This window comes from Apostichopus japonicus, chromosome 3 (genome assembly GCF_037975245.1).
Source record: "Apostichopus japonicus isolate 1M-3 chromosome 3, ASM3797524v1, whole genome shotgun sequence".
In the NCBI taxonomy this organism is placed as follows: Eukaryota; Metazoa; Echinodermata; class Holothuroidea; order Aspidochirotida; family Stichopodidae; genus Apostichopus; species Apostichopus japonicus.
The window spans coordinates 30,662,344-30,689,025 of record NC_092563.1 but is presented as its reverse complement, the minus strand read 5'-3'; the positions used below and the strand labels follow the sequence as shown (position 1 = coordinate 30,689,025).

The 26,682-nt window shown below is 41.6% G+C and overlaps 1 protein-coding gene across 3 annotated transcripts in view; it reads left to right on the top strand.

The window, feature by feature from the left end:
• Positions 1–913: 913 nt before the first annotated feature.
• The window catches only part of LOC139965833 (uncharacterized), a 250,858-nt gene continuing 225,089 nt past the window's right edge, over positions 914–26,682 (top strand). For 2 of the 3 annotated variants that reach the window (XM_071968601.1, XM_071968599.1), the window contains exons 1-2: positions 5,126–5,179; positions 5,774–7,675. In XM_071968601.1, the coding sequence (XP_071824702.1) occupies positions 5,141–5,179; positions 5,774–7,675 (1,941 nt within the window). In that variant the 5' untranslated portion in view covers positions 5,126–5,140. Of the gene's footprint in view, positions 1,069–5,125; positions 5,180–5,773; positions 7,676–26,682 lie in introns of those variants that run through there. The other variant, XM_071968600.1, reaches the window with a different exon arrangement.

The following is a 26,682-nucleotide window of genomic DNA, read 5'->3' as shown; positions in this document are numbered from 1 at the left end:
CTTTACCGGATTTGGAGGGATATTGAAACGAGAAGGATCAAAAGTATTTGTCAAACTTCTTTTGGCCATCTAAGACGTTCTAATTACGGGTGGCAGGAATGAAGCACTAAAAGATGGGTGCGTGTTTCACTTTGGAGAGAGTACTGGGCGAAAAACTATATATTGTGTTAAATTTAGGGGGAAGTGAGGCAGGTGGTATCGGTATATATAGTAAGTCGATAACGTAGCATAATTAATACTGATTATAATGATTTTCATGATGTCCGAAGTGGATCATGTATATAAGTCGGTGATGAGTCTTTACTGTGTAGAAATTGCTCAAAATATGATAGATTGTGGGAAAACGTGAAGTGGTTATGGCTTCGTAGTTCCTGTACAGCGTCCTCTATTTATTAATGTTTTGTTGCAGACGATCGACAGCTGTGTTGACAAGCAGTACCTTAGTGCAGTTATCGGTCGTCCGTTCTCGTGCTGGAACAATGCAGATGGGGCGTCATGTAAAACCACGTGACAAACTAGACTAAGGAAGCAATAAATACATTGAGAGAACTGTGCTTTTAACTTTGTAGATAATTTTGCCAACAAAGTAGAAATGCGGCCTCTGTTGTTATGAAAATTATGATGTTAGAAATGTAGCCCACTACACTTTGTTGATGGCAACCCACAGAAATGTAACTGCCTCACGTTATGAAATAGTCTCAAACACTGTCACCTATCTAAACATTGGCAGGGAATAACGTTAACTTTTTATTCTTTTTCATCCTAAACATTTTACACTAGGTGTATTTGCACTTTTTTGAAAAACGTTAATTTCTACTGGATATCCCCTGCTGACAATTGTTTATGAATGCAAAAAGCAAAGCAAGTAGCCAATAGCTTATTACAGTGCAAGAGCCTTGTTTACAAACCAATGCAGACGACAGTAATTTTATATACAAGCATTGTAGTGTTCAGGACGTTCGTAATGGTCTTTACCTCAGACTCATAAGAGGGAAAACTTTCCAATTTATCAAATATCTTGCAGTTCTGATGCTATAAATAACGACGACCGATTTTTCAAACTTTGTGGTAAGATTCTTTCGTGCAATGTAAATATGTATTGTTATGTGTGCATGATTTATCGAAAACCACGAACACAATGAGCACTGTGATCCCGTATAGGCTAGGATATGCTCACTTTATGCCTAGGCATATGTAAAATGCATGTGCTTGGATACAGCCTAACGTCAATAGTATCTGCTCACTGAAGGATTTTTGGTGATAATGTAAGCCACGTTAGGCCTTGGAAAGGCTTAACGTTTAGAGAGGTTCACACTAAGAGTCGACGAAGGTCATATTAGACGTCAGAAAAAGTTGACGGAGGTCCTCACATGTATTATCTAACATTATTTTAGAACAATACAGAATATACTAAGTTATCCAAACATTAGCCTAACTTTAGGCCAAACATGAACCTTTAGGGCCTCGGGCAGATTAGCTTTACGCTAACAGAGTTTATCCTTTAATGTTAAATAAATAAATAAAGGCCTAACGTTAGGGCGCAACGTTACAACCTGCAATGATAAACCTTAAGTAAAACAAAACTGATTATTGCCAAAATATTAAAGGGAGTGAAGACTTGCGCACAAAGAAACGTCTGATGCCGGTAATCTAACTAGTTTCGAATAAGGTGTAACAGAAGTGTTAGACACGACCATCGATCCCAGGAAATACACACATAGCTTGCTACTGTCGGTAATTAGACACTAGTGTACTTAGTCAATACTTAGTCAATACCCATAACACAGTGTACATAGCAGCGATGGACATCTCAGGTCTAGATAAAAGATAACAAGGTATCACGTTTCATTACTGTCTGCATTTTGTAGCGACAAGAAAATTACTTCACTTGCAAGTAACAGAAAGCTAACTTTTTTCAGAGGGCTGCACGCAGTTTGGGGCGAGTCTTCAATACCTTTAAAAGGGATTCAATGCCAGTTTACATGCTATTTTAATGGTGTGATTATTCAACATGTTTTCTGATTCACGACTGCTAGAAAATACTGAATTTCTGACAGTAGGGAATGAACATTTACAAAATGCCTTGACTTAAACTTAATGTTTAACAGTGAACTCTGCTGAAATAATTTGTCTCATGACTTAAAATTGTTAGTGTCATCAAATTAGGATTTTCCTATCCAACAGTATTTCCTTCCCTTGATCTGAAGTTTTTACCTTAATATTTGACAAGGAAATTACATAGCTGTTAAACTGTTAAGTTTTTGTTTGCTCCATGAACCCCAAAGGAAGCAGTGGATATATGCAAAAATAATAAGATTCAGCTGCATTTTTGTGTGGAAATTTGAAATTTGAATACTTTTCACTTATGCATAAAACCATCATGTTGTTGGTGCATCAAGTTCTAGGGATATCATTTGAAGGGGAAAAAAAAAGTAAATTGTAACAGAAAGGTCAGTCAACAATTTGTTTTTGTTATGATAGAGTATAAAAGTAATTTTAAGATGTCAATAATACATTCAATCCAATATAGACCTATCCAGGTTCATGGCCACTTCACCTCTGAAGCAGTATGAAGGAATATTAAGTAAGTGATTCAATGTACATGTTTTCAAGAATGAACCTAAATGATAGAAAATGTTTTGACCTTCAGGCTATGCTTGTTTCCCTCACGTGGGCCTTTCTGTGTGCCCAAACAATGCCCCTGAAAACATTATGACAGTGGATTACATTCTTGTGGGTCTTTATCATCATAATTTTCCAGTATTGCATCACAAACTACCATGCGTATAATGGTCAAATTGCTATATGACTGCAAAGATGCATAACAGTTTATGATTCCTTGCTGGGAGCAAAAGGAATAAATGCGGTCTTCATGCTGTGTGCGTGTGTGTATGTATGTATGTATGTGACGCTTTAGCTTGTAAACACAATAAGAACTAAAGTTGGATTGACTTCAGACCTTGTATATAGATGCACCATATTGAATGCTCGGTGCTATTTCTTTTGGGCTGGCATCAAAGGTCATACTAGGTCACCAGAGGTCAAACTGTAAAAACCTTGAAGACATAATTTTTTTTAACCTATTTTGGAGATGCTGTAGTCCATTTTATTATATTGTCATTTTATGATGAATATCAATAAATTTTACTTTACCTTACTTTTTACTTTACTTTACATGATAACTCAATATTCTAAAGTTGGATGAACTTCAAACTTGGCATGTACGTAGAAAGTTCTCTGCTGCTACTGTTTACTAGGTCACCAGTGGTCAAATTGTGGAAACATTGTAAACAGGATATCGCAAGAAGAGAAGCTTTGATGAATCTCATGCTTGGCACTTTGATGTCCCATATTAGGTAGAGGAACCCCATTGAAAGTGGTGGAGGTCAAGTGTCATTTGCAGTCAATATTTAAGTCCAAGTCTGAAAATCTTGTTAACACATTAACTGAAGAAGTACATCCTTCTTGAATTTCATTCTTATTATGTAGATCCAGCCAAGGTGAGTGCAAAATCCGTCTTGAAATTGGTAGAGGTCAAAGGTCAAATGAGCTCAACAGGTGTCAAGTCTGAAACCTTTAAAACATTGTAGCTCCAAAATTAAAGTTACAATTAACCTGTGACTTCTCCAATTCTATGATTTTCTTTTGGTGAACATAGTCTGGTCAGATTCAGTTCAGTTTAGTTTTGTGAAAGGGCTCGCTCTATAAGTGTTCAACAAAACATACAGTCATCCAGTAAATGAAATCTGCTTCAAAGAATCAATAGTCTTGCATTAACACACTCACACAGGCCCATATCAGTTTTCAACCTCTGAGCTTCAAGGCCCCCCCCCCCCCACAAGTTATCTCAAGTGGCCTCAAAAGTGGCTCAAGGGGTCAATAGGTTATCTCAAAATTGCCATTTTCTCTATGATCAATACAAGCTGATGACTTTTGCTTTGGCAGTTATGTTGTGAAAAATTTGTACAGTGTATAAACAATGCAAGTAGACCTCTTATTCATTAATAACAATTATTAAAGTGATGGTTGCAAAGCTTGCTAGCTCAAAATTGGTAAAAGAAAATGTCCTTTTATTCAAACATCTATGTTTCTGGATATTTTCACATACAAAGACTGTTTTTTCTGGATATTGAAACATTCTGGAATATAAATTCTATACTGTAAAATCCTTACCAGTGAAATGGTTGATGCCCACACGGGAATGCTACAAATAAGAGCTTTTCTGGTTTTCACTTAATTCTTGGACAAATTTAACTCACTTGATCTACATTTAAGTCAGATAGTGATTTGGAATTTTGAGAAAATTATTTGGTAAGGAATGACAAAGCCAACTGGCTTTCTGGTTTAATGTAGTATTTGAATTGAGAGCCTTCAAAACTGCTACACAATATTTGAACACTATATTATTCCCTGCTTATAATGCTGTGTAGATATCAAAGTAAACCTTCAATATACTTAAAAATATGTTCAGATACATATAGGTAGGGTTACCATACATGACTTCCTTGGACACATTGATTCCCTTTCTATCTTACAGTACTTGAGTCCATGGGTAGATTTACAAAATTTAATACAAATTTCTGGAGTTAAGGTTAGTTTCAACAGTTGTAATAATTCTGACTGTACAGTAAGGCATATTGCTTTTTAATTTCAAATCTGGTACAGTGTAGTTACCGTTTAAACTAAGTTTCACACAAAGTGTGAGGGGGAACCCCTCAACTTGGACATCTGCCCTGAGTGCAACAACTTGTCTTCCTTTCTTCTGTCAGATAAATTATGGGAACCACATGTAGAAAGTATTGGGATTTATATTATTTGGAAGGCTGGAGTAAGTATTGCTAAACTTTAATCCTGTAATAGTATGAACTAGTTTTTAGAAGCGTATTTAGTATCATTTAAGAATAGCAGTGAATAACTGAATTATTTATAATTTCAGATACAAGTTTTCAATTGTGGAAAATCACTACAGTACACCTGCACAAAAGCATGTGATGAGTACCTATTGCAGAGGGACCTAGTCTAGCATGGTCTATGCATAAGCTGTAACTCTTTGTCCTGGATATTATCAGCGTGCAAAATACTCTAGCTCTTTGCACAACACAATGCATAGAGTGGCCGTACAACGTGACACCCTGATAACATGTACCAGGCAAATAGTGACTCTTCATGTATGCAAAAGGCAAGTGCTCTTACTGACATCCTGAAGAAGCTGATGAACAGGAGGTACTGAAAAAAGGAAGTTCTGTGTTAACTTCGACGAAATATGTTTTCACTGGAACGCCTTGCATACTGTTTTTTTAAAAGAATCACTGAAATTGCGTGGACAGGAAAATGACACAATTTGTTTGCACAGGGAACATGAATTCTGCACAAGACATACTTTACAGTCTCTCAGAGGTGTGTGTAATGCTGGTCTGGGTTGTGTATGAACCACTTTCTTTGAAAATTGTGACCAAACATAGCTGTTTGCATTGATATTTTGATCAGTGTCATGCATCAGAAGAATCAAGATTAAACTAGATCCTAAAATGACAATCACTATTCATGAATGTATGTGTTCAAACTCTAGTAGTCTGTCATCTATGGCTGGATATTTGAGCTAATTCGTTAACAACTTGTCATTGATTAATTGGTTAATTCATTGTTAATCCTCTCATATATTTTTAGGCTTAAGTAATTTTCTTTATTTTTGGATAATTTTTTTTTTGCTGAGCTCTGTGTTCATTTTAAGTGTTGAATATAATACATATATATCCATTCTTTCATATTACAGCTCTGCATGCTGACCAAGATGGCCACAGTTTGTCATGTTTGTGGTGCTGATGGTGGTCACTTTAAACTGAGGTGCAGACCGCATTCAACAGAGCCGTTCTTCCCTTTCTTGGAACAGCAAAGCTCCTCTAGAGGCACCTTAGTGCAAGAAGATGGACACATCAGCGCCTGTAGAGTCTGCCATGCATTTCTAAACCAGCAGTGGCTGACATTTGAAAAGAGTAAAACTCCAATATCGAAGCGTCTATACTGGCTTAAACGGTTTGAGCCCAATGGGAAGAGATTGTCCAACTTTGTAGATCACAGTGGGGAGGACAATGAAGAAGTCGGGTCCGAGTACAGTTATGACAGTTTACCAGTTGTGAATAAATCCCGTAGTTTCAGTCATGTGGAGAATGGTTATCCTGGTGAAGAGTTAACACAACATGGTAGTCAATATTCTGGTATGGATTTTGATGTTAAAATACCAAACATTGTTGTATGTTACTGTTGCGCTGAGAGGATTGATGGTAATGCTTGTTGTATTGTCCATACAAGTCACTGGTCTAAATCAGAAGCACCATACTTCCCTTGCATTTTGACTCATCCTACACCAGAGGGTGCTAAACCAGTGGACCAGTTAGGGAGGGTGCTTATGTGTGAACCATGCACCCTCTTTCTTGTGAGGCAGTGGCAAACATTTGAAGGAGAAAGTGTTCCGATTCACGAAAGGCGGTACCACCTTAGGCCTACAGTCATCCCTCAGTTACACTCAAGCGAAAGAGAGGTGACCACTCAGCGAGCTTGCGTCTTGTGCTTCGAGGTCCCCAAGAATATAGATTTTAGAATAATTCATAGCAAAGCTAGAACCCCAGGAGAGCCATTTTACCCATTTCTTACTTCAGTGGCGACTTTTCAAGGCAAGCAGGCTTTTCGTAAAGATGGGACTGCCCAGGTTTGTGGTCGATGTGCAAAAACCTTGGATGAACAGTGGAATGCTCATGAACTTGCTGGTACCCCATTGGAGAGAAGGGTCTACCAAATAACTAAATGTGGACAAAGTCCTGAGGATGCTTCTGTGGTCAAATACCAGGGAACAGAAACCAGTAGAAATACAGACAGTAAGCATGAAGTATGTTACCTATGTGGCAGCCTTAGCCCGCTGGTGGGAATCCAGTGGGTGCATTGTGGAGAAAAAGACAATATTGGTTGTTCTACTGAAATGTCATTCCCTTTCATAAGACAGTGGCCAAAACCTCATAATGCCAAGACCATTACTGATGATCATGTTCATGTCTGTTGTGATTGCCACAAGCAACTTCAAACACAATGGGAAACATTTGAAGAGAGAGGATTACCTCTGCATGAACAAGAGTATACAATTAAAGGAAGGCATCCCGTGAAACTTGGTGGTGTATTGGTAAAAACGGAACAGATTGAGGAAGTTTCATCCTCCTCATACGTATGCCATTTATGTGGCCATCATAATAGGTGTGGTGAAGTGTGTACAATAAGAGCCTTACCAGTTGATGATCCTAGCAATTCAACACACCCTTTCTTTCCTTTTCTGCTGGACATCAAACATGCAGATGGGGCAACTCCATTGCAAGATGACAAAACAGCATTTGTTTGTGTCAAGTGTGAAGCCAATTTACTATCCCAGTGGGAAATGTATGAAAAATCATCAGTTCTTGGTAAAACCAAACCCCATTTAAGGTCCTACCTCACTCATTCCTTCATCTGTACAACATGTCGCAGAGAGGTCCACATTCAGGAGGCTGAGGCTGTCAGTCTGAATCAGTTCCCTAGCGCTAATTTGATATTCCAGGAGGGAAACAGCATCAAGCTACGGAGGAGTGGTCACATCATCATATGTTCAAGCTGCAAAGAAACATTTGAACGATGTCCTGCTGGCCAGAGGGAGGTAAGTTCAGTTGGATGACCTCATTACAGAGAGTTTTCATTATATAATGTCTAATTCTACAGATGAGGCAAAGTCTCCAGAGATTCAAATGTACAGGTAATCTTTAGTTCTATTTGCATTTATTCTATGTGGTCTAACTTCCCCAACACCTGCATTAAGTTTTACATTTGGTCAAACAAATATTAACTTGTTATTAGTTACTTTATATTCGCAGATTGCCTAATAGCTATGTACTTTTCAGCTTTAAAGAGGTATTTATCACTGATGATGATATGACAATGTTAAAGTGATGGGTTTACATGTTTACTTCTTTTATCAATTTTACACTATTACATATTTAACACACCTATTTTTTTTCATTTGATCAGCATTTTGCAGTACTAATTTTGTTTTACATTGAATAAATCTGAGATCACTTTCTCACTGTCCTTATTATACTAAGTTAATTGTAATAGCAAAAATACTTAGGGATTACATAAAATTGACAGATTTGCAGCTGACTCTTTGTCAGGTGTACTCTGCTAATATTGATAATCCACATTTTAAGCCTAGAAGGAATCAAGGAAAGTTAGAATATCCAAAATTTACTTCGCTCCTCGCTTACCTGTCTCCTCACAACCTTAGCACCTCATTCTACCGTGCCTATAAAGTCCTGGTAAATAAATAACACTGTGCGCCCTCTATGACCGGACCCCCCTTCCGGTCCCTCCTCCTTTTTCATTCTACCATTCCAAGTGCCTACACGCATATTTTTCTTGTGGATAGTTTCCTTGGAAATTTGTCTTGGTTTTCTTCGACGATCGCCGGAAGTTTTTTAGCTTCGGATCTTTAGAAGTTTGACAGTCCTTTCCTGACCGATAAGTATCCTTTTTGTCAAAAAGGGAGGGTTTTGGGGACTGTTTTCGTAGTACGTTTCCTCCTCGGGTTGGTTTGCGGCGGGGTTAGCAGTTCCGCGAAACTGCCTAGGTTCCCGCCCTATTCCTCCCCACGCTGAGGCGTGTTGTTGTTAGTGTGTTTTCATAGCTTGTTTACTCGCTTTCTTCCCCCCAATTAGTTTTCTCTCGTCCCCCTTTTGGGGATTCATATTTTCACTCTTTTTGTATGTATTTCTCGCTCTCTCATTTTCGTTTCAGCTTGCATTTTCTTGTTAGGCCACCCCGTAGCGTTACCTTGTTTACCGTTGCTAGGTTACGCTACGCTCCACCCAAGCCTAATTCCCTCCCTAGTTCTCCCTTCTTACGTTAAGCTTCTATTGTTGTTCATTTATCACTAAGAAGTAATCTTCCTTAATCCAGTTATTCAGCATGTCACGCAATCCATTGAAGTGCATCAACTGCTCTATGTTTCGCCCAGGCAGAGCCTGGGACAAACACGACCTTTGTCCGAAATGCAGATCCTGCACTCGACGAGACCCCTGCCTGGTGTGTATTAAGTTTACACCAGCTCAGTGGCAGGACATCGACCTGTGGCTTGAGGGCTTACGTAGCAAGCTCCAGGGAAGGCTGGACTCGATCCCGAGCGCAATCGGGGCGCCGGAGGTTCCAGGAATAACGGGAGATAGAGAGGAGGAGGGAGTAGTAGAGAGAGAGGTGGAGGAGAGTGGCCAGGAGAGGGCCGAAGGAGAGAAAGAGGTAGAGAGAGAGGAAAGAGAAAGAGGAGAAAGAATTCCCCTAACGGCCCCGGCTACGTCCAGATCAGTTACGGCCAGAGGGAAGGGCAGGAGCAAAGGCAAGGCTCCTGCCAAGAAAAGACCTCCGAAGCAGAGGCACAGCTCGGCCGGACTGGAGACTCCGTCTCAGTCCGGGCCGCAGCTAAACAAACCCACAGAGCACGGCCTGCCGGCCATGGGAGGCTCGGGTCCAAAAGAGAGAGTAACCGAGGGGACGCGGAGACGGAGCCGGTCCCGTTCCAGGGAGCCGAACAGGGAGCCGGAGAGGCGGGTTCCGACGGAGATCCCGGCCCGAGAAAGCAGGGAGAGAGAGTCCTCCCGCCGACCCAGAAAGGAGAGATCGGGGTCGCATACAAAATCCCCAAGACGGAGAGAGCGGAAGAGATACTCTCCAATCTCCGACGAGTCCTCGGACTCTTCCGACGATGGATACAGAAGATCCAAGAGTAGGCGCCGGTCCCCGAGACGGCACCAGGAAGAGGAGCCAGCTTGGCTATCTAAACTCACCGGCCTGCTGGAGCAAAGGATGTCCACGGTAGCCGACGTGGCACCGGGCCCTACCAGCCCCGTACCGACCATGACCCCACAACCGGCCCCGGACCCGGACGCTCTGGATTGCAGAGCGTCGGTGAATCTTTCCGGCTTGGAGGACGAAGGGGAGCCCATAGATCCAGATCCTCTCGACTACGATCCTATGGAGGACAGCTTTGGCCACAATTACGAACCGGAGGAGGCGCCCGTGACAGGAGGAGCCCTCCCACAGGAGCTAATAACACGGGCGGCAGACATATTTAGACGACACCTGGGGTTCGAGGAACCTGAGACGCAACCGCAGAAGGCGGGCCGGGTATCAAAATTGACAGCGACCGGCGAAGCGTCATATAAGCCCAAAACTACCGTACCAGTAGACGCAACCTGCTATGACAGATTTGAGGCCATTGCCAACAAGACCAAGTGGACGGCCTTCCCGGCCAGGGCAGATAGAGCGGTCAGGGTACCTGACGAGGCCTGGAGGGACCTATTTAGATCTCCAACCATCCCCCAGGAGGCCAAGGAGAGGCTAAAAGCCGAACAAGGGGCCTCATCCACACACGTGTTCAAGACCCCGGACCAGAGGAAGCTAGAAGAGCTCTTGGTAGAGGTGGACATGGCAGCCCATTCGGGCATGAAGTTCGCATCGGTACTAATGCTATCAGCCGAAGTCCTCATGCGACACCACCAACAACTACCTGAGGACAGCAGCCAAGTATCCAGGGACGAAGCGGGCCAGCTCCTCCTGCTGCTGGGCCCCCTCGTCAGGCTCGCGTACGATCAATTTGCAAGGATTGCTACCAGGTCCGTAAAGGCCCGTAGACAAAACATCGTCTCCGCCATCCATTGGCCTTCGACGGAGGCTAAGGACAGAATGTTGGAACTACCAATCCTCGGGGAAGACCTTTTCGCGGGCTGCTTCCAAAAGAAACTGCAGGAAGAGGTGGCCCGAAGGGAGACTCTGGCCAAATCAGAATTCCGACCCCCACCTACCCAGAGAACCAGACCCTTCCGCCCGAGGGAGAGCAGAGCACCTAGAGGAACGAGAGCAGCACCCGCCAAATCTATGAGCAGAGGAGCTCTCAGAGGCAGAAGCCGGGGGGCAGCCTTCCGTCCGACCCGCCCCTGGGCCCCCAGAGGAGGCAGAGGCTCGACGTCGACCAGACGGGACAGTGACCGCTCCTCCATCCGACCAGCGTTCGCCGCCCGGCCCTAGGGGTGCCCACCTCACCGCGGCCATTCCGCCGGTGGGGGGGAGACTATCAAACTTCTCCCAGCAATGGGAATTTATTGGCGGGGACAAGTGGGTGTTGGACACAGTCAGACACGGGTACAAAATAGAATTCTCCTCCAGCCCACCTTTCGGGGGCGGAGGAAGGCAGACACTCACACCCACGGACCCCGTCAAACGCTTAGCCCTAGAAGGGGAAATTCTGGCCCTGCTGGCCAAGCAGGCAATTACAAGAGTTCCGGAAGAGACGCGACCGCTCTTCCGGTCCTCCTTCTTTCTGACCAAAAAACGGGACGGCTCCTGGCGTCCCATCCTAAACCTAAAACCCCTGAACACAAAACACATCAGACCAAAACACTTCCGTATGGAGACCTTAAACTTAATATTACCCCTACTCAGAAAGGGCATGTGGGCGGCGACCGTAGACTTACGAGACGCTTACCTGCACATATTGATACACAGAGAACGCCGACGATTCCTAGCGTTCCGGTACGCAGAACAAGATTACCAGTTCCGGGCGCTCCCATTCGGCCTAGCCACGGCTCCCAGAACCTTCACGAGAGTCGCGGGAGCAGTAGTCGCCTACCTCAGAAAAAGAGGAGTCACCCTCTACGTATATCTAGACGACTGGTTGGTAGTAGGGAACAGCCTATCGGAAGCAACCAACAACGTCCACAAAACGCTCCAGACCCTTCAAGAACTGGGCTGGATCGTGAACCAGAAGAAATCACGACTATCGCCCTCCCAGACGATCCAGTTCCTCGGGGCCATACTGGACTTCACCACCGGGGTAGCCCGACCCTCAGAAGAAAGAGTCGCGGCAGTCAAGGCGACCACACAACAGATCTTGGCACACCGGGGGTCACCAACGGGGACATGGCTCCGGGCCCTGGGACTCATGGCCAGCCTCGTCGATATAGTGAGACTGTGCAGGCTACACATGCGACCCCTGCAACTGCACCTCCTGAGGTCCGCAGACCCTACAGACCCAGACAAAACAACGCTCATCTACAGGTTAGAGGAGGTCACCCAACACTTTCGATGGTGGCTCGACCCAAACAACTGGAGTTCAGGGGTACCCTTTGCGATACAGCTACCAATGACATCGATAACGACGGACGCGTCACTGTCCGGATGGGGAGCTCATTGGAGCAATCGCACAGCATGGGGGACGTGGTCCCAAACAGAAAGATCTCTCCACATCAACATCCTAGAGATGATGGCAGTCAAAAGAGCCCTGGAAGTTTTCAACGACCACGTACAGGGAACGATAACCACAATCTTCACCGACAACACGACAGTGGTGGCCTACATCAATCGGCAGGGGGGCACCCACTCAGAGAGACTGTGCCGACTCGCGTGGGAGGTGATAATAGCGGCCGAGGACTCCGGTACGATCCTACGGGCTTCCCACATCGCGGGCAAGCTCAACGTGATGGCGGACGCCTTATCCAGGGGGCACATAGACCCCAACGAATGGTCTCTGGAACAGGAGACCTGCGACAGAATCTTTTCGATCTTCGGCAAGCCCACGATAGACCTGTTCGCAACACACAAGAACAACAAACTCCAGACCTTCTGTTCCAGACGATTCCACCCCCTGGCCTACCACACGGACGCAATGTCCCTCTCTTGGGACCGCATGGAGGCGTATATCTTCCCGCCGCTGTGTCCTCAGAAAAATTCGGAACTCCAAGGGCAGGTTCACACTAATAGCCCCGTTCTGGCCTCGCAGACCCTGGTTCGCCGAGATCCCTCGGCTCCTCATGGACGTCCCAGTGAGTCTACCGGACAAGCCCCACCTACTGTCCCAGAGACAGGGAACTCTCTCCCACCCAGACATCAAGGGGTTACAATTAGTTGCCTGGAGGCTGTCCGGTCTTCCCTACGACAGAGAGGCTTTTCAGAAGCAGCTGCCGCGATGGCAGCCGACGCTAGAAGGGGAACGACCGCAGCGACTTACGATTCCCGTCTGCGGAAGTTCGACCAATGGTGCCGACCGAGACAGATACTGCTGCCTGCTGCCTCTGTGACACAGATAGCCGACTTCCTCCTCTCACTCTTTGGAGAAGGGAAACAAGTCTCCACTATCAGGAACTACAGGTCGGCCATCGCCGCCATCCACCAGGGCTTCCCAGATGGCTCCACACTGAGCAATAACCCGTACATTGCACAACTCATCAAAGGCATGGCGAACCGTCGCCCACAGATCAGACGGCTGGCCCCCTCCTGGGGACTCTCAGCAGTGTTACATGCCCTGGCAGGACCACCATACGAACCAATGGCTAACGCCTCCCTGGCTGCCCTCACAAAAAAGACACTCTTCCTCGTCGCAGTTGCGTCAGCAAGAAGGAGGAGTTGCCTCCACGCCCTATCCACCAAGCAGAATCACATCAGATTTGAGGGCCACGGGGTGAGGATGGTTCCAGACCCGTCATTTATTGCAAAGAACCAGACCTTGACCTTCTTGCCAGGAGACATTTTCATCCCGGAAATTAAGACCATGTCATCAGTAGCCGAGGACAAACGATGGTGTCCAGTCAGGGCACTGAAGTGGTACCTGAGCAAGACAGAAAAGTTAAGACAAGCAACTTCTCTCTTCATCATACCACGGCCACCCTACGCAGCGGCCTCCAAAGACACTCTATCCAGGTGGCTAGTAGAGATCATACGCCCGTTCACATCGGGGACCTCCCGACCAAGGGCTCACGACGTCAGAGGGGTCGCGGCCTCTACAGCCCTATTCGCCGGCATCCCGATAGAGGACATACTCAAAGCAGCAGCGTGGAGAACTCCAACTACGTTCGTCGCCTGCTACTTGACCGACACTTTACACGCCGAAGCGGCATTTGGTAGCGCGGTGATGCGAGGTCCGGTGGGTAACAGGTCCCACCCCTCGGGCCTCCCACCATCGGGCAGTGCCACTCGGTGCTAAGGTTGTGAGGAGACAGGTAAGCGAGGAGCGAAGTAAATATTCCAAAACTTACTGGTTTGGATATTTACGAGTGACGAGCTTACCTGTCTCCATTCCCGCCTCCCTCCCCCGAGAGGGTGGTGGGACACAGCCGGACGGAGGAGCGGTCGCTCGACTTGACTCACGACTCCGAGCTTCACACCAGATAGACAGATCCACCTTCCACCAGAGAGCCATCGACTAGGTCTATCGGTGAGTGTACCTATGTGTTTTCGTATGCGTTTGCGTACATAGTCTTCCACTTACGTTCTCACCTAAGTTGGTCTTAAGGTAACAAGTGGCGGACCGTAAACCTTTAGGCTCCTTGTTAGTTTAAGGGGTAGTTCCGCCTGCAGGGTTCAGGAGAGTGTCCCCCCTTCCCGCTGCGCCGGGGAGGGTTACACCCCCCCCTGCTAGGAAGGCGTCAGTGAATTTTTGATAGGGGTTCACTTTGGGAAGTTAATTCGACGGGAGTCGTTGGGGGTGGCCAGACCTTGCCACCCCCACTCCCGTGTCCGTGAGGCCACTCTTTAGGAATGGTCTCATGAGAAAGGAGGAGGGACCGGAAGGGGGGTCCGGTCATAGAGGGCGCACAGTGTTATTTATTTACCAGGACTTTATAGGCACGGTAGAATGAGGTGCTAAGGTTGTGAGGAGACAGGTAAGCTCGTCACTCGTAAATATCCAAACCAGTAAGTTTTGGAATACTTATGAGGTTTAATATTGGATATGATTAGATTTTTTCATTGAATAAATAGTAAAGTTTGAAAAGAGTGAAAACATAATACTCAAGTCAAGGTTTACTTCGTAGTCATTTGTTGTCAGTTGTGTTGGTTTAGTGAATATTCACCAATATGTACACTGTAGGAGAGATGTATAGGTTTAGTGAATAGAAACAACAATGTGTACACTGTAGGAGAGATGTGTAGGTTTGGTTAATAGAACACCTAAATGTACACTGTAGGAGAGATGTGTTGGTTTAGTGAATATTCACCAATATGTACACTGTAGGAGAGATGTATAGGTTTAGTGAATAGAAACACCAATATGTACACTTTAGGAGAGATCAGGGTTCTGCTGCTGCCGGTCGGCGCCGGTCGGGCCCGACCAGCACGCTGAATTACCGACCGCCACAATCTGCCTGAGTGACTTTTCCGACCGGCACTTATTTTCGATAGGAACTCCAAAAAACAGCTCCATAGCCGGAGGGTCGAACGTACAGTAACACTGCAGTAATAAACGCTGTTCGAAGGTTCACTGCATGATATCGCGCAGTTGATCGGAGTTATTCACTAGTTTACTGTTTATTTGTACATGAAATTACACTCAGATTTTGTATTCACTACTCGATGCATGAGAAGCAGCGTAAGTCGCTCAGTGTGTATATCATAACTGTCGTAAATAACTGTCCATCTAAAATTATCATCTCAGCCTGAATGATTTATTTAATAGGCACCACCGGCTGGTCTGTACTCTGGTGCTCCAAATATTTGTCCTAACTTTTTTCATTAATTATGAAAAATTCCAGACATGAGATCTCATTTCAAAGCTGTCTACATGTGGCTCAGAATACTCTGGAAGGGCCGTTTTCGGCCATCTGGGGGTTTCCAAAACCCAAAATTTTCTTGTACGCTCCGCGCCAACCGATGGTGGCGCTCCGCTTAGATAGTCCTGCCGGCACTCAATCCACCCTGGACAGAACCCTGAGAGATGTGTAGGTTTAGTGAATATAAACACCAATATGTACACTGTAGGAGAGATGTGTTGGTTTAGTGAATAGAAACAACAATGTGTACACTGTAGGAGAGATGTGTAGGTATAGTGAATAGGAACAACAATATGTACACTGTAGGAGAGATGTGTAGGTTTAGTGAATAGGAACAACAATATGTACACTGTAGGAGAGATGTGTTGGTTTAGTGAATATAAACACCAATATGTACACTGTAGGAGAGATGTGTAGGTTTAGTGAATATAAACAACAATATGTACACTGTAGGAGAGATGTGTAGGTTTAGTGAATAGAAACAACAATATGTACACTGTAGGAGAGATGTGTAGGTTTAGTGAATAGGAACACCAATATGTACACTGTAGGAGAGATGTGTAGGTTTAGTGAATAGAAACAACAATATGTACACTTTAGGAGAGATGTGTTGGTTTAGTGAATAGAAACACCAATATGTACACTGTAGGAGAGATGTGTAGGTTTAGTGAATATAAACACCAATATGTACACTGTAGGAGAGATGTGTAGGTTTAGTGAATAGAAACAACAATATGTACACTGTAGGAGAGATGTGTAGGTTTAGTGAATAGGAACACCAATATGTACACTGTAGGAGAGATGTGTAGGTATAGTGAATAGAAACAACAATATGTACACTGTAGGAGAGATGTGTAGGTTTAGTGAATAGAAACAACAATATGTACACTGTAGGAGAGATGTGTAGGTTTAGTGAATAGAAACAACAATATGTACACTGTAGGAGAGATGTGTAGGTTTAGTGAATAGAAACAACAATATGTACACTGTAGGAGAGATGTGAAGGTTTAGTGAATAGGAACAACAATATGTACACTGTAGGAGAGATGTGAAGGTTTAGTGAATAGAAACAACAATATGTACACTGTAGGAGAGATGTGTAGGTATAGTGAATAGAAACAACAATATGTACACTGTAGGAGAGATGTGTAGGTTTAGTGAATAGAAACAACAATATGTACACTGTAGGAGAGATGTGTAGGTATAGTGAATAGAAACAACAATATGTACACTGTAGGAGAGATGTGTAGGTTTAGTGAATATAAACACCAATATGTACACTGTAGGAGAGATGTGAAGGTTTAGTGAATAGAAACAACAATATGTACACTGTAGGAGAGATGTGTAGGTTTAGTGAATAGAAACAACAATATGTACACTGTAGGAGAGATGTGAAGGTTTAGTGAATATAAACACCAATATGTACACTTTAGGAGAGATGTGTTGGTTTAGTGAATAGAAACAACAATATGTACACTGTAGGAGAGATGTGTAGGTTTAGTGAATATAAACACCAATATGTACACTTTAGGAGAGATGTGTAGGTATAGTGAATAGGAACAACAATGTGTACACTGTAGGAGAGATGTGTAGGTTTAGTGAATATAAACACCAATATGTACACTGTAGGAGAGATGTGTAGGTTTAGTGAATAGAAACAACAATATGTACACTGTAGGAGAGATGTGAAGGTTTAGTGAATATAAACACCAATATGTACACTTTAGGAGAGATGTGTTGGTTTAGTGAATAGAAACAACAATATGTACACTGTAGGAGAGATGTGTAGGTTTAGTGAATATAAACACCAATATGTACACTGTAGGAGAGATGTGTAGGTTTAGTGAATAGAAACAACAATATGTACACTGTAGGAGAGATGTGAAGGTTTAGTGAATATAAACACCAATATGTACACTTTAGGAGAGATGTGTTGGTTTAGTGAATAGAAACAACAATATGTACACTGTAGGAGAGATGTGTAGGTTTAGTGAATATAAACACCAATATGTACACTTTAGGAGAGATGTGTAGGTATAGTGAATAGGAACAACAATGTGTACACTGTAGGAGAGATGTGTAGGTTTAGTGAATATAAACACCAATATGTACACTGTAGGAGAGATGTGTTGGTTTAGTGAATAGAAACAACAATGTGTACACTGTAGGAGAGATGTGTAGGTATAGTGAATAGGAACACCAATATGTACACTGTAGGAGAGATGTGTAGGTTTAGTGAATAGAAACAACAATATGTACACTGTAGGAGAGATGTGTAGGTTTAGTGAATATAAACACCAATATGTACACTGTAGGAGAGATGTGTAGGTTTAGTGAATAGAAACAACAATATGTACACTGTAGGAGAGATGTATAGGTTTAGTGAATAGAAACACCAATATGTACACTGTAGGAGAGATGTGTAGGTTTAGTGAATATAAACACCAATATGTACACTGTAGGAGAGATGTGTAGGTATAGTGAATAGGAACAACAATGTGTACACTGTAGGAGAGATGTGTAGGTTTAGTGAATAGAAACACCAATATGTACACTGTAGGAGAGATGTGTAGGTTTAGTGAATATAAACACCAATATGTACACTGTAGGAGAGATGTGTAGGTATAGTGAATAGGAACAACAATATGTACACTGTAGGAGAGATGTGTAGGTATAGTGAATAGGAACAACAATATGTACACTGTAGGAGAGATGTGTTGGTTTAGTGCATAGAAACAACAATGTGTACACTTTAGGAGAGATGTGTAGGTTTAGTGAATAGGAACAACAATATGTACACTGTAGGAGAGATGTGTAGGTTTAGTGAATATAAACACCAATATGTACACTGTAGGAGAGATGTGTAGGTTTAGTGAATAGAAACACCAATATGTACACTGTAGGAGAGATGTGTAGGTTTAGTGAATAGAAACAACAATATGTACACTGTAGGAGAGATGTGTAGGTTTAGTGAATAGAAACACCAATATGTACACTGTAGGAGAGATGTGTTGGTTTAGTGAATAGAAACACCAATATGTACACTGTAGGAGAGATGTGTTGGTTTAGTGAATATAAACACCAATATGTACACTGTAGGAGAGACGTGTAGGTTTAGTGAATAGAAACAACAATATGTACACTGTAGGAGAGATGTGTAGGTTTAGTGAATAGAAACACCAATTATATATATACTGTAGGAGAGATGTGTAGGTTCAGTGTTCAATAGAAACACCAATTATATATACACTGTAGGAGAGATGTGTAGGTTTGGTTGTACTCATCTATAAAGAATTCATCAACTTATAGTACTGTATTTATGGAACAAACTGTACAGACTTTGTCCAATTTAAGATTTGTACAAGTACTAAAGTATTGTCTATATATACTCACTGAGTAATCCACTAATATCATATGCAGCATAGAATGTACCACAGTTTAGCATTGTAGCTATTAATTGCTACTGCAAAAAGAGAAAGATAGGATATTGCCTTAAATTGATCATCCCATAAACAGTTATAAATTATCTAAATATCAAATTTTTCTTGTAAACCATCCTTCCTTTTTTTACTCTCATAATCTTAAAAATGCTGTTGCATAGATCTCCGTATTAACTCTTAAGCAGAAAACAGCTGCTTCTTCCTGTTCAGATATTAAATGTTTCTGTCAATTTTTAATACCAGCATGAAGGGCAGATGATAGCAATAGTATTATTGATTTTTACCAACTGGTTTAATACCTGCTGGGCTTTCTTTGTTTATGTGTGTAGCTGTGTACATGTATTTGACCATGTATTACACTACAGGATATTTTCCTCCTCTATCAGAATTGGAAATTGCATTGGAATTTCTGAGACAGAAACAGTCTGGGAAAAGAGAACTGGCATGTGTCTATTAGAGAGACACAGGTGTCATTCTTTAGGAGCTCATTCATTTATTACAGCATGAACATATTGATGCAAGGGGCCAAAATGCCTCAGTCAGACATTGACAGATCATGTAGGATGGTAGAACACACTGGAGACAAAGATTTTGAAGTTACTTATGCATTTAAACGTTCTGATTTAAAGTGTACAGTAGTATAAAATATGTTTCTTAATTTTTGTCACTGAGTTAATTCTATTAGCTCAATTTCATGCTTTGCACACCTACTTGAAGGGAATAGAAAATTTCATTAAAATATTGGAGACGTGTAAATGAATTATCAATATATCTGATAGGTTTGTCTAAAATACTTACAAAGAGGTGTTTGCAGTTTTCTTTAATACAATTGATGAATAGTAGTTTGTTAGAGTAGGAACTAGAAAAGTAACATCCTTACAACCTGGAGGATGCTGTTGAGTTATTTTTTTGTAAAATTGCACAAAATGATATGTAGCCAAAGGGCAGACTAAGTATCTATGTATATAAACTGCAGTAGTTGTCCTGTGTATTCTTTTTTTCACATAATCATTGTGTGGTAACTGAAGTGTTACCCTGTGTTACTTCATTGTTTGAACAGGAGTAAACTTTATGTGATCATAGCTAAAAGTCCCAGACGAGACAGTGGATCAGGCAGAAAATGTTGTCACGGCCTGGGGAAGGGCTCTAAGTTCAGGGATTTCTTTTTCCCTATATAGGGAGATAATATTTGAAGGGTACCTACATGAAAGTGGTACCACCTCAACCTCAGTGTAAAATCAGGTTTGTTGAAAGACTGTTATGTAAATATCCACAATTTGCCAATCTGTGCTTAAAAGTAGGGCAGCTAGATGGCAAAAATTAATGTAAAAATAGTTTTTCCACTGTATCTCTTATAACTGAAGTTCTAGTCATTTTTAAAATCCACCCAGAAAACAAACAAAAGATGGATAATAAGATGGAGAATCGCAAGTAAGTTATCTGGGGAAATTTGGACGTATGTTATTATAAACCCTGTTTGGAAGTATAAATTTGAAAGTTTCAGTCATGTCATTGATATACAGGACTAAATTACCAGGTAAACTCTATTTTTGGTTTCGATGATAATCGTAACCTATGCAGTCATGCTGGCGGAGTGTGTGTGTATGTGTGTAAACACGATATCTCACGAAGGGAAGCTGGAACCAATCTCATATTTGGTGTTTATGAGTAACACATTGAGTAGAAGAACCATATTGTTTTGTGGGGAAGTTAAAGGTCATTTGGGGTCACCAGAGGCCAAATAGTGAAAACCTTGTAAACACGATATCTCAAGAAGGGAAACTTGGAGCAATCTCATATTTCGTGACTAACAGGACCACATTTAGGAAACAAAGCCTTTAGTATTTTGTGGAGGTCAAAGGTCATTTGGAGTCACCAGACGCCAAATTGTTGAAACCCTGTACATTTAAGCTACCGTATCTCCCACCAACTAGCCTATCAGATAACATGTGCGTTACGCCTCATACGAATAGGAGGCTGTTGGCCATTGGAAATAAGCTTATGGGCATTCGTCGAATCTAAGACTCAAAACTGACAACTTGAACATATTTGCATAGGTTTCAAAGTGGTGCTCGAAAGTCTTACTTTGCATGCAAAAAGGTGTAATGTTTGTATGTACAGCGGCGCTATTGGATGTTTTCTGTCGTACTTCAGGTTGTATGTGGTTTCGTTGTGAACAGGCGCCGTTAGAAACAACAATTTGTGTAGTTAGATCTTTTACTATGACCAATCTCAATTCAAAATAATTGTGTAAAATGGTCTTAGTTTGGCAGTGAGTTCACAAGCTTTTGTCTGGATTGGCTGTTGATCTCAATTTGTGTAGTCAGGCTCTACCACCAGTTTCAGCATAGCTAGGCATTAAAAGTAGCGTTCGACTTTCGTCACGTTTATGATTATGGGACAACTTCAACAAACCTGACTAGGCCTATGAGCAATTTTATGTTGTCTAGGCCAGCAACGGTTGGGTGAAATTGGGTTTGTTAACACAACAACGTGAAGAATACCAGATGGCAAAACATCTAACTTTTTTCTTAAGGCATTTTCCTAGTACTGGCTATCAGTCATAATTTGCAAAGTATAGAACAATTTAAGGAGTTTTGAGACAAGTTTTCTGTTGTTGCTGGTAGGATATTTTGGAAGATAGATGCTCTTACTTCCTCAAATTTTCATTGGGTTAAAGATCCCTTTGATTTAGGCAGTGTAATGGAGTAATAGCGATATTTTTTGCGCATCAATCTGCAGCTTAATTAGTAAAATGTACAAAGTCGCGCTAATTGTGTAGTGGTTCAAAGTAGCAGTGAGGTACTGTACTGCATAGTCTTAGGACTGGAGTACACCTAGCTACTGTATAGTATATGCCTAGTGTATACTGGTGGAGCACTTAGAATGTTCAACACTAACATTTGGTGGAAAAAAGTTTAAATGTCACACTGCACAGAAACATAATTTTTCAATACATGTGCAATTACGTAGCACCATGTATCTGCCTGAAGGCAGTGGCGAGTGAAATTTGGCGAGTAAATTTTTAGTCACGTCGCCAAATTTAGTACTTTTAAAATATTTGTCAAGGTCTGAAAGCCTTGAAAGCATGATTTCTCATGGTAGAAATCATGGATACTTTTCATAGATGGATGTTAAATGAGGTCACCAGAGGTCAAATTCTGAAAATCCTTTAACATATCTAACGATGGGAATTGTGGATAATAATAATAATAATAAATGAGACTTATATAGCGCCTAATCAGTAGACAAAAGTCACTGCTCAAGGCGCTTTACAAAGAAAGCAAATTAATTTACAAAAGAACAAGTGAAAAGATGGGTCTTATTGTTGACTTTTGAATGTAGAAAGTTTAGAGCATGTTTGAATGTGATCTGGTAACTTGTTCCAGAGATAAGAGCCAGAGTATTCGAAGCTTCTGTAACCATAGGTCTTTAAGCGTGGTTTAGGAACAGTTAAATACAGTTTGTTGGAGGAACGAAGTGTGCGAGTTGGAATATATGGCAAGAGAAGTTGCGACAGGTACACAGGCTGTTCCAGATTAGCGTTGTGCGGTAGTCGGATTTCACACAACCGGTAGTGTTGCAACATGAATACCGGTATCGTAACTACAACCGGTATTTTCCTCAACTTTCATCTACGGTTCAAAGCACTTAGTTACGAGACTGTCAATGTCATACATTCAATATGCATAGCCTAGGCTATGTACATACTCTTACACGCACGTTTATAAAAATTTTTTTTTAAATAACACGCTATATTAGGGCCTTTGTTTTTTAACATACACTTCCAAAAGAAAAGCACAAACCTTGGAAAAAAAGCAACCCACACCATCCTTCATTCACACTCGACGTACGATATTAGATTAACACGTTCGCACGTGGATTAAACTTGTAATCCGTACACAAACATAAATTGGGATTTCCCCACTATTCCGTGATATTGGAAAAGGGCAACCCCTTCAAGTTCAAAAGTTCACAATGAAAAGTTTTTAACTATCAACAAGTCACCACGTGTTTGGAACTTCAGACAATTAGAATATAACATAGGGGCTACGTAAATACGGGATTACAAACTACATACATAAGAATAGTACAGATTTATTTTTATCGTTAATCGGCTGTTGTTTACTCCAGGAAATATACTTTGAATACGTGCAATATCAATCTTTCGTACAAAAGTTCTTAAAAATTAAAAAAGTAGCGAAAGATAAATATAAATGACATCGTGGAACCCCCCGCATTAATAAACGAATCCATTTCATTACAGCATCAAAATCTCAAGTACTGCACTGCTGTGTACCAGTACCGTATCCTAGGCTATAATAATATACAGTCCCGTGCGAAGATGGATTTAAACTGGATATACTCCCTGCGGTTTTGTCTCAAAATTTATAAAATCGTTAAAATTATTATAACAAAATAAGGTGAAATGCATAAGGGTAAGATTTTGTACATGGGAACCTTGACAATCATCGTTTGAAGGAAGAATAAATAACGAAAATTGCAGAATAACTTTGAGGTCCCGTAACATGTTGAGCGCAAGTAACGTTCGATATTTATTGTAGCCTAGGTCCAAATTACTACGTGAAAAGTTGATTTGTTAATATATAGCCTAGTCTAGGCCAGTACGTAAGTTGATCAGATATTATTCAAACTAAGAACACAGAAACCAGAAAAAATCGTGTTTTGTTTTCTTTATTTCAAATAGTAACACGTAGATATTTTTATTATGTCCGGGATTCCCGGGAATGATACCGAAACGAATGTAATAACCGGTTGTTTTCCCAATACCGGTAGTAGTTACACATTGCACTGTGATCGGGATTAGTCAATACCGGGATCGGGATACCGGGATTCACTTGACTACCGGGATCCCGCACAACCCTATTCCAGATGATGAGCACAAAAGGTGAGAAGAAGTAGTTTATACTGAATTCTGTAGGTGATAGGGAGCCAATGAAGTTCCTTCAGAAGTGGAGTGGTTCAGCATTTTCTTCTCTTCCTTTTCACAATACGGGCAGCGGTGTTTTGGATCTTTTAAGTTGCCGGATGGTCGAATCAGGAAGACCAAATAAAAGTGAATTTAGAAAGTCAAGCTTTGATGACACAAACGCATGGACCAGTATCTCACAAGTCTTATTATGAAGGTAATTCCTCATCAGACTGATTTTCCTCAGTTGCCAATTAACAAAATGACAGAGATTAGTAACATGATTTTCAAGTGACATGGTCTGCTCAAAATATGCACCAAGGTTTCTAACAGTCTAAGAGATATAAATAGTGTCTTTACCAACAGTAAGTGGTGGAAAATTAAGTATAACTTCAGAGAAATGAGATCGAAAAACAATAAACTCTGTTTTATCACAGTTAAGTTTCAACTCTTTAGTTGTAAGCCAAGTGTTTACAGCACTTATACAGGTTTCCATTTTATGAAAAGCATTTGGCACATCATCCTTATCGAAAGCAAGAAGTAATTGAGTATCATCCGCATAATGATGGAAATGAACACCATGGTGCCGAATAACATCACTTAACTACACAAGATACAAAGAAAAAAGAACAGGTCCAAGTACAGAGCCCTGTGGAACACCAGCAACTAATGGACGAGGAGACGAAAGAACATCAATTTTCACCTGTTGATAACGCTCAGTAATATAAGAATTGAACCAGGATAGAACAGTACCACATAATCTATACTTTGACTGCAGTCTTTCTAACAATATGGAATGATTCACTGTATCAAAAGCTGATGATAAGTCTAAAAGAACTAAAAGGACAAAGCAGTCTTCATCAAGCTGGGTTTTAATTAAATTATGAACTGCATTGAGGGCAGTTTCCGTACTGTGACCAGACTTATAAGCTGACTGGTATGGTTCGAGAAGATTCTCCTGTGTAAGATAATCCATTAAGCAAGATAAAACTGTCTTTTCAAAAACCTTTGAAACGAAACTCAAGTTCGAAGTAGGGCGATAATTATTTAAACAGTTTCTATCTAAGCTGTTCTTTTTAAGTACAGGAGTCACATGAGCAACCTTAAAGGAATCAGGTACAGTTCCTGTTGATATGGAAGTATTGACAATATTTGTGATGAGAAGAATGAGTTCTGTTGAACAACCTTTAGCTAACCATTTTGGCAGCGGATCAAGCATACATGATTTTGATGGAGAGTTCGTGATAATTTTTTTCAGTATTTCATCTTCAGTAGCTTCAGAGAAACTGTCAAACGAAGATGCAGGCGATGGCTCAGTCAAACAATTTGCAGATAGATGAAGGCTTTCACGATTTAACAAAGTACAAAGTTCCAAGATCTTCTTGGAAAAATAAAGGGAGAATCTCTCAGATAACTCAGTATGGCAGGAATAGTTCTGCAGGATGGCACACTTCTGTTTATTTGAAAGATAATCAACAGTCTTGAAAAGAACTCAAGGAGATGATGTATCAGCAATAATAGGAGCATAATAATTTCTCCTTGCAACAGGAATTTTGTTCCGCACAACTTTACAATGATCCTTAAAAAGTTTTCTCTGGACAGATACAGTACTGTTTTCGCTTAACGCCCGTTGAAAAAAGTTCAACGATCGTCAAATTTCGATAAAAATCGATAAACTTCGATAAAAATCGATAAAAAACGATAAAAATCGTCGAAAATTTAAGACCGAAACGAACAGGATTCTCAACGAAATTTCAACGAAAATTATCGCGAACAAAACCGCAAACGTAACTCGAGACATCTGCTGGTTGTGAGTTTCGTTTAGTCTTTAGAATAACCGCAGTCGTTTCTCTGACAATGCCAGAAGTTGAAGAATATTACAGACGAAGTAAATGTGGTTTCTTAGTCCATGACGGCGTGGTTACTAGATGTACGTTTATGTAATATCTACATAAACCGATCTCCCTTATTGCCAAAAACCACATTTTACAGAGCTCTTCCTTTTGTCTTATACCGCATTAATTAAAGTGCAAGTATTTGCGGGAAAAGTCTTTTGTAAGCGCAGGTTCCGTCAGAAGATATCTTTCACTGTAATACTTAATCATGTTCAATCCGTAACAAAAGAAAATCGATCTTTATATAAGCCTTTGATTTGCACTTTAAAAGTACAGTACTGAAGAAATTCTTTACACAGTTTAGTTGTAATTACAGATAAAAAAAACACACGATGGGCCCCAGTTCCCTGACTAACTTTGCAGTATACAGATCCTGTAAAGAAGCACGTGGTCAAGTCACCAAAACGCATTGCAGTACAAACACGGTTCTAACCCCACCCCTCCCCCTCATTGTTTCACAATAAAGTAGGTTACTGTTTCACAATAAAATAAGTTACTGGAACGCTCACCATAACAACTCATTGTACACACTGGCAAGGCAGTCTCCCAGGTGCCTTGCTAAGCACGTGTGAGCTCAATCCTTGCAGAAATGAGCTGTCCACTATGTGCGCGGCCCTCGGCACCTGGATATTCCCCTAGACCTTGTTTTGTTTTGATGCCGCATCATACTTTGCACTGCACGGCGGCACCTGTTAATTTGCATACTGTTAAATATTTGCGTGTCGGAGATGAAATACTTGCTGTGAAGTAAGGGTGTGACCTAACGGATATTTCGCTAACCGTTTAACCGGATCGCTGCCGGTCGGTTAAAC